A 15890-nucleotide genomic window follows, 5' to 3' on the forward strand; every position below is an offset into this window, starting at 1 on the left:
CAATACCTTAAATAATTAATTAAAAATAAATAAATTATATTACAATAAATTACACAAAAATTATGATAATTAATTGGACTACTGTGGCTGCAAAAATTTTTTTTTTACTTCCAGAAGCAGGTGTCAGTAATGTGACGGTAATCAAATATTTAAATATTTGATGTTTTACTAATGTAAAGGTATATAGTAAATTTAGTTCTGTGTAATGGTAATCCGGGAACTGCCATCTTTGTGTCCTTGAGGGAAAGGCAAAGCTGCCCATGCAATAAGTGTGCTTCAAGTCACTTCGGATGACCAAAACAGTACACGTCATGTCAGTTATTTTAGGAAAAATGACTGTTTTTTTCACAGAATACAGTGTAATGTTGTTGGTCAGTCGACTTTCCATAGAATTACAAACTAGCTCTGTATCAAGAAATAGCTATAAATGTATTTATTTAATACATTTAAATTGGAATCTACACGTTCCGGTTGAGTAGAATTTTGCCTAATGCAACTGCACCTATACTGTGAATGTAAGAATTGTGTGCATTGATATTTTTCTTAAAATTCTACTGTTATTTTATTTATTATAGTTTATATGTGTTTTTCCCCCACAGAATGTTATCGATAGCATTTTTTGCCCTTTTCTTTTTTCCTGTTTGCCAACTCATTCCTCAAACACAAAATAAAATACACATTTTACTCGACATGTGCTTAAGTTATAGTTACAGTAGCCTAGGTTCAAGGATACTGAAAAAAACAAAAAACAACTCTTGCCTTTTTTAAAAGCAAACCCATCTAGCAAATCTCAGAGGTACGTTGTATAGAATTGCCGTTGACATGACAACTTATCTCTTTGGAAATGAGCTGAAGAGGCTTGTTACATGCTTCTGTGACACTTCCAATCAGCACTAGCACTAAAGTGATAGTGAAAGACAAGGAGGCAGAGGCCCAGCCCAGTCACTTTGCCTGGGCGCATTCATCACAGAAACCGCATCATGCTTTATTCCAATAAAGCCTCGTGAAACGAGAGCTGATTTCTTGCTAAATTCCAACATTAGTCACAGGTCCATATTTCAGGATTAGCAAAGTCTATGGGGAGTAATTGTTGCCCTAGGAACGAATGAGGCCTGCCCGGGTTACAGAACCACTCCATTTAAAGACATTTGTTTAGACATTGCTTTAAAAAAAAGAACGAAAAATTACTGTTATGCTACCGGATCAACGGCCACAAATTCCAGTCTTTGTAGCTGTCAGTGAAACCTTGTGAGTGATGCCTGAGGGGCAAAAAAAAAAAAGTTAGAGGAGATTTTCACTAGGTAAAGAGGTTTCAGCATATGTTAGAGTTGTCTAATGGTTACCTTGCAAAGGCTAAATAGTTACCCAAGTACTTGAAAGATCCAATTTCACAAGTTTATATGAGGAGGATCAAGACGGGAGAGCTTTCATCATAAAAGCACTTAAGATCCGTGCTGATATTCGATAGAACTTAATCACTGTTTAGAAAAAAATGGCGCCTGTCTAAGCACTCTTGGATTGGATTCCTTCATTTCAGTGAGTGGATTTTGATTTCTTAGGGGACTTGCATTGACTCGTATATGATCCCCAAACATTCTAGATCACTCATTCATTCATCCGTTTTCAGCACTGTGCTAATGCTCAATATGTCTCTTGAGATGGTCTTTATTAGCAATTCCGCATTAGCATTTTAGGCCCATCCACGCTGACATGGTAACATTTCATACTCCATAGCTTCAATCATATTTATTTTAACAATAATATTTAGTCAACCCATCTTCTGCGGTTTAATGGAATGTCAACCCCCGTAATGTTGGAGTTTTGCTAATTTTTTTAATGAAAGATCAAAAGGATAAACAATGCAGATTTATTTTTACAGCCATCTTTGATCATATCTACCAGGGGTGCCAATAATTCTGAGCACAACTGTAGATGTAATTACAGAGATCAATTACAGCTGTAATTACAGGTTTGTTTGTTTTTTTAAATACAATGTAAAAACATCTATGTATTGAACACAATAAGTGCATTGTATCAAATCATTAATTTAAATGTTACATAGTAGTTAAGTTAAAGAATATAAAGTGGAACCAAATAAATTGTAACCAAACATTGTAAAAGAATAACTTGGATCAGTGATTGGGAAACAACAAGTCAGCGCAACCCTAAATTTAATGTCTGTGATAACTTGTGACTCAGATGGGAAATAAAAACAATGTGTGTGACAGGGCCAATATGATTAATGATAAAATCTTGACAGCGTAAACTATGAATCAGACATCTGTAGAGAGCAGATCTGTGGTTATCAGACAATCGGGGGAAGTTTCTCTCTGTGTTTGTGCACACTTACCAGGTGAAGTTGAGACTTGTAGAGCGCCACGGCCATTGAAAGGCAGGATAAAAGCTCACAAGGACTGTTTGGAGTTTGGACACTTGAGATCTTGCTGTGAGGGGATGTTGCTGCTTGGTAAAAGGAGAGGAAAAGATAATCAGTTTGAGCAGGATGGGGGTACACAGTGTTCAGTTTGTGACTGTGGATTTGACCTTGACCAGCATGTTAGGCGACCGTTTAAAACAATCTTATGCAAAGAAAAAGGTTGCTTTTTGTCTTGATGTCCTCAATCACAGTTTACAATTTCAAAAGATAATTAAAATACTAAATACACAGAAATACACTGTTACTAAATGTGATACTGATAATATTCTTTACTAATGCTTACTTTCATTAATGATAGTGCAACAAGACTTTTTTTTGCTCTATAAAAAGTGATTTTAACACTGTACATATATGTAGTGTAAATTTACAGTATATTGCTGTTTTTTATATTGCTTGTTTTCCTACAGTAAATATTACTGTGGAAGTTCAATAATTTATTGCAATTGCATGATAACTATATATTAAATAAATAGTTGCATGCTGATTGTTGATGCTGATCTATTTGTGTCAATGATAACAAGCACTCAACAAGCCCTATAGATATAAACTATAATATTGCGACATATGCATTGCAAAAATGGTAATATCTAAATTGACAAGTTTTATAGTCAAAAACAGTATTCAACATCAACCTAAATTATTCAGTGATGCATATGATCCGACATATGAGATCAACACTAACTATTTACACTATTATGCAAAACACTGTGAATACAGTTTTTACTGTAAAATATGTTTTCAGTGTGTTTCAAATACAAGGTACAAGTACAAGTACAAGGTACAAGTACATTTCAATCTAATAGTAACAAAGAATTTAAAATCTCTAAACATTCAAAATACCCCATTATTATATTATTTATTTAAGCAACCAACCGCAAATAAACATATTTTAGATCCAGTAGATGAAACACTAATGATAAACTACACAGGTGTACCCACAGCTTGTATTTAGGTCAACAAATGAAGCACAGAATGTGAACTCTATTCAAGTCTGTCAATCAGCAGAATGCGGTAGAGAAAGTATTAACTTTGCAACACCTTCCATTGAGAAACACAAATCACTCATATCAGTCATATGCCGAATTTGTTTCAAGAGGGTGTTGTTGTTTCAACAGCATGGAAACACTTTCTTTTGTGAAGGGTGGACAGGTTGGCACTAGCCAGCACATAATTCTCTTTTTATTTTTTTGTAAAAAAAAAAAAAAAAAAAATTCACAATGAACTGAATAGCCTACCAGCACTTAACGCTATATATAGCCAGCATAGAAACAACTTGCTGATCCAGTGCGGGTTGTTACAAATATTATACTTGGGCCGATCCTACTTGAAAATGTGCTCAGCCGTGATGTGTCGTAAACGTGTATACAAATGAAAACAGTCTGCATTATCTTCATTTATTGAAATTAATTCTATGTGTCACATATGAGTGGATGTCATCTTTTTTTTTTTTTTTTTACTTGCCAATGCATTGGCCTTTAGTAAACCCTTTTCTTACAGAGATAGCCATAGTGCACCATGCCTGACCCCAGGAGCTGCCATGCATTTATGATGAAGAGTATATGATTACTTTTTGTGCCAGAGCGATTTTATTATTTTGCACAAGTTGGGGAACGGACTACGTGTTTAATTAAAACCAGGTGTCACCTTTTACCGTCAGTTTCCATCGAGGGGCAGCTGCCCAGGAAATACTGTTTATCTTACAGATTTACAGTAGAACATTCATCTGTTTGATTTATTGACACAAAACTGATGGACAATAAGAAAAAAAATTGTGAACAAAAAAAAAACAAAAAAACTCTGACCCCATGGCATGAGTACTAATGCTAAGCATTTTTATGTTTAAAGAAGAGATTAATTAAAGGTAACAGCACTGCTTTATGAATGTAAATGATTTGTACTTGCACTTTCATTAGTTGAGAAAGACTGCAGCATACAGGGAATGTTACACGTTATAACTCTGATTACATTGTAACTAACCCTAAACCAAGCCCTAATCCTAACCCTATAGTCTAGTTTATTTTCATTGATTTATATAGCACAATTAATCATGACAGAGTTGACCAAAGTGCTGCACAAAAGTAAAATAGATACATAAGACAAATAACAAAATAAACAAATTGCAAATTTACCCAACAATAAAAATTCACACATAGTAAATTATACAGCATTTACTCCAGCCCATTAGCCATTTTAAAAGGATAAGTCTTAAGCAACAATTTAAAAACCTGAAGAGAAGTGGAAGATTGTAAAAGGGACACCTTAAATAATCAAGCCTTATATAGTCTAGATGTTAGCACAAGGATTTTATTTATACATTGTTCATGGAACATTATTTTTCCCATTTTAGTTGGATGTTTTATGTTTTAATTAACTGTTTCTGAATGTTCAGAGAACATTCAAAAGTAGTTTCCTTGTCTGCAAAATGATAAAACAAAACATTCCCACAATGTTTTCTCTAACATTCACATAACTAAGTTTTTTTTACACATCTTGACCATTATTCAGAAATACAAATTTTCATAACCTAATTGGAACCTTAGCAAAATGTTCTAAGAAAAACATACTTTTGTTAGTTGGGTTGACAACCGTTGATGATGCAAATGCACAACATGTTGTGTTGTAACTTAATATAAAGTGATATCGAAGATCATACTAAACTTTATCCTGAATGAGTGATGAAAAAAAGCCTCTATCATATAAGATAGGATGGGGGAAGATGCCTCCTTAAGAACAAGGATTTATTTTTAAATTGTAACATTAAGATATAATTTTAGCATGTTCTGGAATATGATGCATCAGCCAATGTGTTATTGTAGGAAATAAATTGAAACATTTGCTAGTTGTTAGCACAGAATATCAAATATTAAAAGAGGGGTAATATGGCCCCTATGGGTAAGAAGCCCCCCTGGTAACTTTTACAGAACTTAAACTTTAGGTTTTAATGAAAGCAAAGATGTCTGAAATGTAAATCTAATTCATGGAAATATTAAATAATAATCCCGTTAATTAGAGCAAGTAAAGCATTTTAAAATAATAACACTAGTAACAACATGCCACTCGGGGCCTTCTGTGCTTATAATAATACTTTTACTCCACACAAATACCACATTAACAAGAAGACACAAAAAACTTTGATATTCAACATAATATAATATCATAGATCACTATTTTCCAGAGACAAAAAATGAGATCAGTTAAAGTTTTGACTGACTAAATCTCACAAATGTTGATATTCAGATGAAATGACAAAATTAAAAAAAATAGCAAAGCCATTTATCAAAAGTGCTGAGATGAGATGATTTTGTGTCATCTATGGACAGGAGAAAAAAATGAAGGTGGTGGTGTGTGTGTGTGTGTGTGTGGTGGGGGGTTCTTACCCCAACCTACCCAACTAGTTGTTGCAGGTGAGTGTTTGCTAAGGCCTTATGTCAAATGCCATTCACCTGAGGACTTCTCTTCTTGCAACAAGTCATCACGAGCATAAAATAAGGTGAAAAAGTTACATACACACCCGTCCTGTACAACAAAAAAACCCTCATTGTGTTTCCAGTGCTGAAAAATGAAAACAAAGATTTGCCTTCTGAATGCTAACGTGAGAGGGCAGGGACGTACGAAATGGTGTGTATGTACATAGGAATCAGAAATTAATTACAGATGGGGCAGCTGTCATTCTGCCACTGGCAGCTCAACAAAGCTGAGCAGAATACCTGAACCGTGAATTTAGAGGGGTAAACACTTAACTTATTCACTGCACCTTCATATGGCATCTGAGCTTCTGTCAGAAAAAGACAAGCACTGTTATGTCTACAGTCAATTGAGAGGCAATTACGTGAGACTAATCTTTCATTACCACTAAAATGAACTAAGCCCAGGGACATTGTATCAGATCACATGTGTTTGACAAAGCATGCCTGTCAGATAAACCCATTGCATACCAATGAGCACAGAGCTTGTGTGCTCAGGCATAGCATGAAAGAGGGAAAAGGTCAATGTTTACTGTATGTGGCATGAAAAAGGCAGACTAGCTCAAGTTGTCTGTGATACGACAGATCTGCATTCTGTCATCTTCCTTTCAGAGAGGTTTTGGTTTACTTGTCACCAGGGCGCAATCGTTTATTAATTGTCGTTTTCTGGCATCCATTTGGTGCCTTGATGATTCAACAGACTCCGTTATGGCCGCTGGAGTCAGCGTTTGGCTCCTGAGAATATGAGACTGACAAATTAAGATAGAAAGTCAGGCCAAAACAGTTTCTCACATACCACAAGCTTCATGTCATCCCAAAGTGTTTTGAAAACCTGAGATCTCCACTGATATGACTAGCTAATGCATGAAACTCCTCCTCTACGGCCTGTATTCATTTCATGGTTCAGAACGGCCAAAGACACTGACCAGTCCTGTGCTGTCTTACTCTCTGAAAACAATATCTTAATCCAGCAGAAGTCCTCAGAGGGCCGGACAGGAGGTGTAATTGCTTTTGTACATATGTGTCTGCAAGTGCGGACACTGCAGATGTTCATAAAGATATTACACAGATCTTTATCTTTTAATTTCTATAGCGTGTGTGCTGAGTCTGCTGACATTTTAACGTTTACTGTCTCCCCAGTTCACACATACACACACACTTGACACTGAGGGTGCGAGAATAAAGTAGCTCTAACTAATCCCAGATGCTGGTTCGGTCGTTGGTGGTAGTCAGGTATTTTGCTGACATCATCTCTCAAGAGTTGAAAGTATTCAGTGTGACAAGTTAAAAACACATTGTGAGGTTAAATCGCCAGGCTCATCTTCATTTGAAGCAAGACAGAGAAACCAACAGTCTCTTTTCAGGACTCCAGACTAAAGAAAAATACTAGAAAATAATAACTACCAAAAAAATAAACATTTAGAAGTCAATACTTTTTTAGTAGATAAATTACAGATTCACTCAATAAAAGCAGATGCTCAAAAGCAATTTAGTTTTTATTTGATGTTTGCATTGAAGGCATTGAATACATGTATTTGTGCTATATCATTCCGTTTTAAAATAAGATTATATGTTTTTTAAAATATTGTGGTTCCAAAATGTTGCCATCCCAAAGTTTCCATTACAAACGATTCATCATTACAACTGAACCATGTTAAACATATACCAATTTTTGCTAAATATTTCTATTTTTTCCCCTCCGAGTTTGATTGAAACAAACACAAGCAAGATCAGTACTTATAGTTTTTGATAAACGTATTAAAAACGGTTACACAAAGAGTTATTTGTTTGTGAAACGGACATCACTGCTCATGCTGTGTTTGTTGTTGCATGCAATAGACACTAGTTGATATATGACACATCCGCATATGGAAAAAACACAATGTTTTTTTTCTAATGTCAACTACATAGATTTAAAATTATTGTTAATAATTCATTATTGTTAAAATTATTTTGTGACCACTTTGTCACAGTCTTGATCACAGCTTTTAAAAGTTTAAATGATAGTTCACCCAAAATTCCATCATCATTTACTCACCCTCATGTCATTCCATATCTGCATGTTTTCCTTTCTTCTGTGAAACACATAAGATATTTTAAAAAATGTTGGTAACCAACCAGTTTTGATGACCATTGACTTCCATTGTACAAAATAATATAAATACAGACATGTTTTTAAAATATCTTCTTTTATGTTCTACTCAATAAAAAAAATCATTCAGGTTTTGAAATTACATTAAGGTGAGTAAATAATGACAGAAACTTCATTTTTGGTTGAACCAAAGGTTTCCTACAAGTTTGAATGTATTAACTTTTGCTCATCGGATCAGACTTCACTCTTGCAGATGTTTGACTATCAGACAATCACTTTAAACCTGAGTGTAGGCCAAAGCTCTCTGATTCTCAGTCCTATTAAACCCAGCCAACATGTTAAGAGTTAAGTTTTAGTGCAGAGTCTCAATCCCGATAGTAATGTGTCTTAGTTTAGCCAATGTCACGCAGGTAAAGATGATGAATAGACAGCAGAGGATAATAGTGAGTGGCAGAACACCTGCAACAAAGGCAACTACAAAGAAGCCTCACTGACAGCGCTTCCTTCCCCCCAGCCTCCATCGTGACCCCTCTGGAATCTAGCACCATCTTGGAAAAAGATTTCCAGCACTGCTCTTTATCAGATGCTGGTCCCAAGAGCCTGTTAAAAAGTCCGGGCTTTGCAAACCGAGCAGCGCTGCGGCGAAATTAAAGGGTCAAGTGATGGAAGGTGTCCCACACCTGCTGCTAAATCTGGCTGAGTTACATTTTTGAATGGGATGACAGAGGAGCAAATAAACATTGGCCAGAATGTACGGGATAAAAAGGGAGAGATGTAGCAAATTGGCCAAGAGGGATCTTTAAGAAACCGTTTATTATGGACAAAATGGACACTACTTACATTGGAGAAGTCAGATTTAGAGGTGCTTGACAGATTTTTATTTTCACAAGAATAGACATATATAGTGTCTGTGGATGATAAAAAAAATTTGCTGCATTAGGTCCATTAGGGCACAGCTTATACCCAGAAAACAATAGAGCCTAGAACCAGCGAGTGTTGTTCATTGAAACATGACACGAGTATATAAGTATCCTCCATAACTGATATTTGTTTTAGGCATATGGGTGTCAATAACACAAGATTTCACAAGTGTAATGGCTCGCGACAAACCCCTGCCGTGTGGCTTCATTTAAATACGAAAGGCTTAATAAGGAAAGTTATCCACCTGGGACGCTCAGAATACCAGCAGCACCACGTACAAAACAAACAAGCCCTCGCAACAGATGTCACATGTAAAACTAAATATAACGTGCCTTTGGTTGGGTCACACCTGGAAAACACAGGCAATTAGCCAAAGTAGCCTATGAAAGCCACTCCAGTCTATGATATACTATATATATATATATATAGCTGTGGCCACTGTGCAAATACAGAGCGTGAATGCCGATACTGGCGTGGCGACTGTAATAACCGATGTGTTCATTTGACGCCCACAAGAGCTAAAATTGTCTTTTTGTGAATACATCACATTTGTTAAAACACTTGGACCTTTTGTGATGTACATGGGATTGTTATTATAAGCCACATTTCCATAAAGCTAAAAGCCTATTGTTGTGCTCATTTGAACTGGTAGTTTAAAGGTATGTTTGAGATCTAATCCCTTGGCATTAAGCTGCTAAGTGTTATTTAACCTATTTGACTAATTCAAATCTGAATAGTGACAGATCACCTGACTGGACTATAGGATAAGTACAGGTTAGGCGACTGCGCACGCCACAATTGGATCAGTGGGCAAATTTCATGGTGGGCACTGGCAGTCTGAGGAGGTCATGGTTTTAAGGCAAATTGATTTTGAAACCACTGTCCACTGTCATTTTCCTTGTCAAATGAACGCTGGTCTGGCCTTTCCTGGCCAGTGAATCTGAAGTGGTGGCACTAACCATTCAGGTTATTTGGAGGCTTTATTTGGATGAATTTACATTCAGGAACCTTGCACACATCCTTTTTTGAAAATGGCAAGAAAATAAAGGATTACTGAGGAAAGGAAGCAGAGACAGAACCAAAACCATATACTTTGTTTACTTGTCAAAGGCTATTCAAATACAACCTTTAGTTTGGGCCTTGCAGAACAACAAGATTCATTAGACTGATTCTGACTTTTGCTGATCAGAATTGAGGAAATGCAACAATATTAATGGAAAGTTCATAGTATCCGTAATGGGCTAAAATGCTTTGTCGACTATCACTGTATAACAATTGTATTTCCCTAAAAACATCAAATTATTGTACATTACATTTTATATTCTTTGTGATTGGTTATTTATCTGTTATATTAAAAGGTGATAACCACAAGAATTACAAATACAGACAAAAAACAACCTGCATATCTGCAGCATATGTTTTAAAACATGTGGAAAAATATAACTTTACTTATTTACATTTTTTTCTCTTGTTTTTTTCCCCCTCTAAATTTAGTGTGTCGTTAAAAAACCCTGAATCATATTCTGTGCTTTCTCGGTGTGAACGCTGGACGTAAAATCTACACCTGTGTGACAAAAAGTCATTTATTTTACCATGCGGTTAGTATTGACTTGATAAGAGAAACAACCACAAGAATACAATCTGTCATTCCAACACTGAGGTCACATTCAACAACATGCCTATCTCACCTGATAGCATCAGCCAGGTGTCAAAGAAAGCTGACGGGCGATAAGGTTACACTGAAACCCAAATTTCGTTTTGTCAGGGCTGCTGTTACAATTTGTAAATACATGATTACCAGCCAAAGGACAAATGTATCATTTCAGTACATTTGAGATATTTTAATTAATTTAAGAAGCAGTTATTTAAATTAAAACAAAGAATCTAGCCTAATTACAACTAAACTTAGATGTACCCCTCCCCCCCATGTTTTCAATAGATCAGTTTAAGCTTGACATTTTTATAATTGTGAAGGATTCCAGATTAGAATGTTTATTTAATTATATAACTTAAATCTGTTTAGAAGTGCTCCTCTGCAAACTTTAAGATACGGTTATAATTTTCAGCTTGTAAACAATACAACCTTCTTGACTCATTGGCATTTACGTTATACAGTAAATCAACTTTCAAAAACAAACAAACAAACACAAATTCTCCATTAAAGATATAAACTATTTCCATTCAGAACAATAGAATGCAAACTGATTTGCATAAGTCCCTCAGGCTCAACTGAGAGCCAAATTGACATTTTTTTTTTTAGAAAATTGTCTATCTTGGCTTATCTTTGTTGCTTGTTTTTTTATTTTTATGGAACATTAGTAGTTTCCCGATTGTTTTATTTAAATATGTATTTATCCATTATAAAAAAACAACAATATTACTTTTGCAACCATTTTCTCTCAATGCTGGAACAAGTTCCCAATTAGAACATTGGTTCTGAAAAAAATGAAGACAAAAATGTATGAAAAGCTTCAGAAAAGCTTAACCTTAAGCAGCCCACTAAACAGCAGTGGAATACTAATACAGTTGTTTTGAGAGCATTGTGGTTTAACCTTCATCTCTCAAGCACTCAACACCACTTGTATCTGTACCTGTACTGTATTCTTATTCAATGACATTTGAGGTTTACTCAACTCTTCACTTCTTTCCTGTCTGCACAAGCACAACCAATTAGTTTTCTTTAAGATGCTATATAAAAACATTTTCCATGAATGTAAATGTAGATTGATATTAAGATGACATTTTAGTTAAGATGATGCCAACAGTTTAATATCACTGTTGCTTTATCTAATGACATTACATCAATTCTGAAAACTAGGTAGTTTCATTTGCATATTTGTGTGCACTACTCCACAGTCATCATGAAGGATGGAATTTAGTAAACTGGTTAGCAAATTAGTTCACTAATTAATTGCTTTTATAAATGAGTTGCAATGTAATAATTTCAACACATGAATTACCCTCTTAACACTATGAACTGACTGTTGAGTCTTGACTCATAGCTGTACTTGTGTTGCGCTTGAACCTTATTGAAATCTTGATCACTGACTCCCTCGTGTGGTAACATTATAAAACTACAGTTTTATCACGCCAGTGAATATTTATTTGGGTATAAGTCATAAGTTAATTTCCCTATAGACACACAGTCTAGGCATACCTCTATTTTAAAAAAAACACAATAAAATAAATAAATAATAATAATAATAATAATAATAACTTGATTGAGTGACAACTTGTCCCTTGATGGTGTCGGTGTAACACACTATAAAAAATTATATGATCAACAAGTTATGACAACATATGTTTTTACATTGCTTCATCAAAATAGTAGTTTCAGTTATACAAGATTCAACTCATTGTTTAAAGTCTGTTTAATGTAATTTAAGATTAAATTACTTATATTTTTAAGTACAATCAACTTAGATGTTTAAGGTAGCATTTTTTTTCACAGTGCAGCTTCCTGAGTTATTAATTATTAATTTCGGTCCAAAAATAGTTAATTATTGTTACCTCTAATTTAAGTATGATAGCCTATACATTATCATTTATCGCACTTGTTTTTAAATAAAATGCATTATTCAGCAAACAACAACATGCTTATGCAACCAATGCATGCAGTGTATGGAACCGTGTTCCAAACTCATCCGTAGTGTAGGCTACTATCAGGAAAAAAAAAACTTCACTCTTCCCACAGATACTTGTGGACAACAACAGTCGTGAATACAATGTGTGAAAGCGTGATTTGAAACGTGTCCCCAAACGCCCTGGCGGACATGCGAAAGTTCCAGTACGTTCGGCCCTGTGAAGTGAAAGTGTACATGAAAGGCCCCGCCCCCAAATATATCACGAAATGATCGATGTCTTCCTCAACCAATCACATGACAGAGACGACTATATTTCCTGTGCTCTCAACGAATCAGAAATGACAAAACACTAAAAAACACGAACTTCAACTTGTCAGCAAACAGAAGGGGGAGGGAACCAACATATGGCAGTCATATTTCTGAAGCTGAAATAATGTGTTAGACGTTTTATTGTGTTGTTTACCTCGCAGAAGGTAATTGGGTTTAAATACTATTTGCTTGGACATTTATACTGATTCATATACGTCAGTGGGGAGCGTTTTTGCCATTTTTTGCTGAAAAAATGTAGCGGGCTAGCATGCTAATATAACTGTACTGTAAAGACGGTTAGCGAGCCGCTGCTCGATTATATTAGACAGGGGGGCTGCGAACTTGCTTTTTAACTTTGACAACATAAAAGCAGGTGAATAAACGGCTCCTCTAATAATGCAAAACATGTTTGTAATGCCAGCTGAAAATCTGCTATAAATGTGCATTGGTAGTGCGCTGTGATGGGAAGGTCCCAGAAAGTTTGAGATTTCTGGAAACTGCAATGGCGTGAGGGGGAGACAGTTATGACAGCAGGTCGAGGAAGCCATGATCCGATCAGAGCAACTCTCCAAATGACAACCCTGAACCGGGCTATATGCTATATAATTATTCATTGAAGCGATCCTTTTTTAAAATAAGCTTGTTGCTTATAATATTGCGGCCGGGTTACACTGACTACTAATTAATAGTTGCTTTTTTTTCTTCTTTTTTTTTAAGTTTTCGCGATTATGCTATGGACATTAAAGATAGGCCTGAATGAGCGCATTTGTGCACTCAACAACAGGTTAATTGTTTATGCCTAGTTCTTCCATTTTGGATTTTTTGTGTGAATGAACTCTAACCGTTCATAGATACGCGACAGCGTACACAGACAATTACATAAATACTTAATGTAATTTTAAATAGAGTGTGTAATTTAATGTTAACGTGCCTTTACATGATACAAGTGTATCATTATCTCACCTTATGCATTCCCTTACCCTCTTACCGTCATTATTGGCGTCTTATGATCCATCCATCCTCTTCATTTTCCGAACTGAAGCCCTGCTCGTGGGGGGCGTGTCCAAGACCAGCGCGGGATGTTGTTAGCATTGTTATGCAAATAACGCTGGAAGAACTCTATTTTAACCCTCTCTCTATGTTTCATTTATGAGATTGTTATTATTATTATTAATAATAACAACAATAATAATGATAAAGCAAGATATGAAAAATAATGTAACTTATTTAATAATGTAAGTTTCCTTTATTTGAGCGGGCGAGTTAATAATAATAATTATAATAAATCAATATTAGAATATAAATGTAATGGTGTGGGCAGTTCAATTCGATACTAAGTCATATAGCAAGTATCAGTGTTCCCACTGTCATGGAAAACCTGTAAAAATCAGGAATTTTCAAAATGCTGTTTTCCAGGGAAGGAAATTAAATAAACAAATACAAACCATGAAACTTCATTAGTCAAAAAGTGTGGACCCTGAAATATCATAATACTACTGCAAACATTTCCTCAGTATTATGATTATAGGTTATTTAATGATGCAATAAGCCACAAGAAACTGTAATGCACAGCCTCTCTTGGCTTATTGCTATTTTTTGTTTATGATAAAAGACAAAAAATGGTATGCATAGTTCCATATATTAATTACAATAAACAGTTCTTCCATTTGCGTTTATTCCATTTGATAATTATATTAATTAGCCTAACTAGCTTTGAAAAACAATGTAGCAACTTGCCACATTTATATATAGTTTATTTATATTAAGCCAATTAGCAATTTACAGGGACTTTGAACAAACCACCCTTTTCATAAAAACATATTTGATTTGCACTTTTTTTTTATTACTTAGTTTCTTGTTTTGGTACTAATAAATGCAAAACGCTGTCATTTTGGATGCCAAACAATGTATGTAAAAAATACAGTAGGTTCAAGCTTTTCTCCATTTCCCCCCCCCCAGATTCCCAGCTGATAGATGTCCACCCCCAATGAGCCACCAGTTGGGATGTCGCATGCTGGCCCCTCACCAGGTGCTGGCCTGTCTCCGGGGCCCATCCTAGGCCCCAGCCCTGGACCCGGCCCCTCTCCTGGCTCTGTACACAGCATGATGGGCCCCAGCCCAGGGCCCCCAAGCGTCCCGCATACTATGCAGGGCCAAGGGGCTGGAGAGTACTCACAGGACATGCAACCAATGCATAAGGTAGAGGATCACTTTTGACACTGATTATATTAGAATAGATCAGTTGTTGTCTAGTAAATGCAAAAACAGAAAAACAACATAAGTACATGTAAATGTAAAAGAACTTGTTGCAGGTTCAAACAGTCTTTTTGATGTTGCCAGTATGCCTGCAGTATGTATGACTAATCTCCTGCCTCTGTTCAGCCAATGGAGGGAATGCATGAGAAGGGGATGGGAGACGATATGCACTATGGCCAGATGAAGGGGGTGAGCATGAGATCCCTGCACAGTGGCATGGGTCCTCCACAGAGCCCTATGGATCAACACAGTCAAGGTGCAATTACTTATAAGCCATAATTTAATAAAGCAGAAAGAACTCAGCGGTTATAATTTTAACCTTATTTATAGTTCATTATAGAGGCTCTTATTCTTCTGCCATTGAAGGATTTAAGTCTAGAATGGCCTCAGAGGTAATTAAGACAGTTATCCGATAGTGTTTATTTATTTATTTTTGTGCACTTATCTTTGGTGCTGCCTTTGTTACACTACGTATCCTCATATGCTCATACCTATGATTCTTTGTTCTTTACTCTCTTTACCAAGGGATCTTTTTCTTTTATCTGTACCTTTTACAGTTCAAAATTAATCTTTAAATGTTCATAATTAAATATTCTGCAATTAACAGCCATGGGTATAGTTTAAAAGTTGTTGATAGTAACCTCAAGATGCGGTAACATTACTGAAATTTCATTACAATTTGATGGGCAAAAAGGTTGATTGCAGGGCTCTCAAGTTTTGAAGAGAGGCAATAGTGACAGCAAAGAGTGAAACTTTCGGAAGATGTTGCAGCAGCATCATGTGTGAACAAATTCAGGATATGCTTTTTTTTCATTGGTTGTTGCGTT

At 35.6% G+C, this 15890-nt stretch overlaps 1 protein-coding gene and 1 long non-coding RNA gene across 3 annotated transcripts in view; one reads left to right on the forward strand and one right to left on the reverse strand.

Annotated features, from left to right (window-relative positions):
- Positions 1-784: 784 nt before the first annotated feature.
- Positions 785-13861, reverse strand: LOC143739235 (uncharacterized). The gene is made up of 3 exons (XR_013204154.1): positions 13796-13861; positions 2351-2460; positions 785-1259 (listed from the first exon to the last, which is right to left on the reverse strand). It is a non-coding gene; the product is annotated as an uncharacterized LOC143739235 (long non-coding RNA).
- smarca2 (SWI/SNF related BAF chromatin remodeling complex subunit ATPase 2) overlaps positions 12849-15890 on the forward strand; it is a 54308-nt gene continuing 51266 nt past the window's right edge. Inside the window, exons 1-3 of one of the 2 annotated variants that reach the window (XM_077231553.1) lie at positions 12849-12971; positions 14767-15006; positions 15190-15319. In XM_077231553.1, the coding sequence (XP_077087668.1) occupies positions 14782-15006; positions 15190-15319 (355 nt within the window). In that variant the 5' untranslated portion in view covers positions 12849-12971; positions 14767-14781. The remainder of the gene's footprint in view (positions 12972-14766; positions 15007-15189; positions 15320-15890) is intronic. The other variant, XM_077231552.1, reaches the window with a different exon arrangement.

Source organism: Siphateles boraxobius, unplaced genomic scaffold (genome assembly GCF_051911475.1).
Source record: "Siphateles boraxobius isolate OS27281-9 unplaced genomic scaffold, OSU_SipBor_1 16, whole genome shotgun sequence".
NCBI classification, from domain to species: Eukaryota; Metazoa; Chordata; class Actinopteri; order Cypriniformes; family Leuciscidae; genus Siphateles; species Siphateles boraxobius.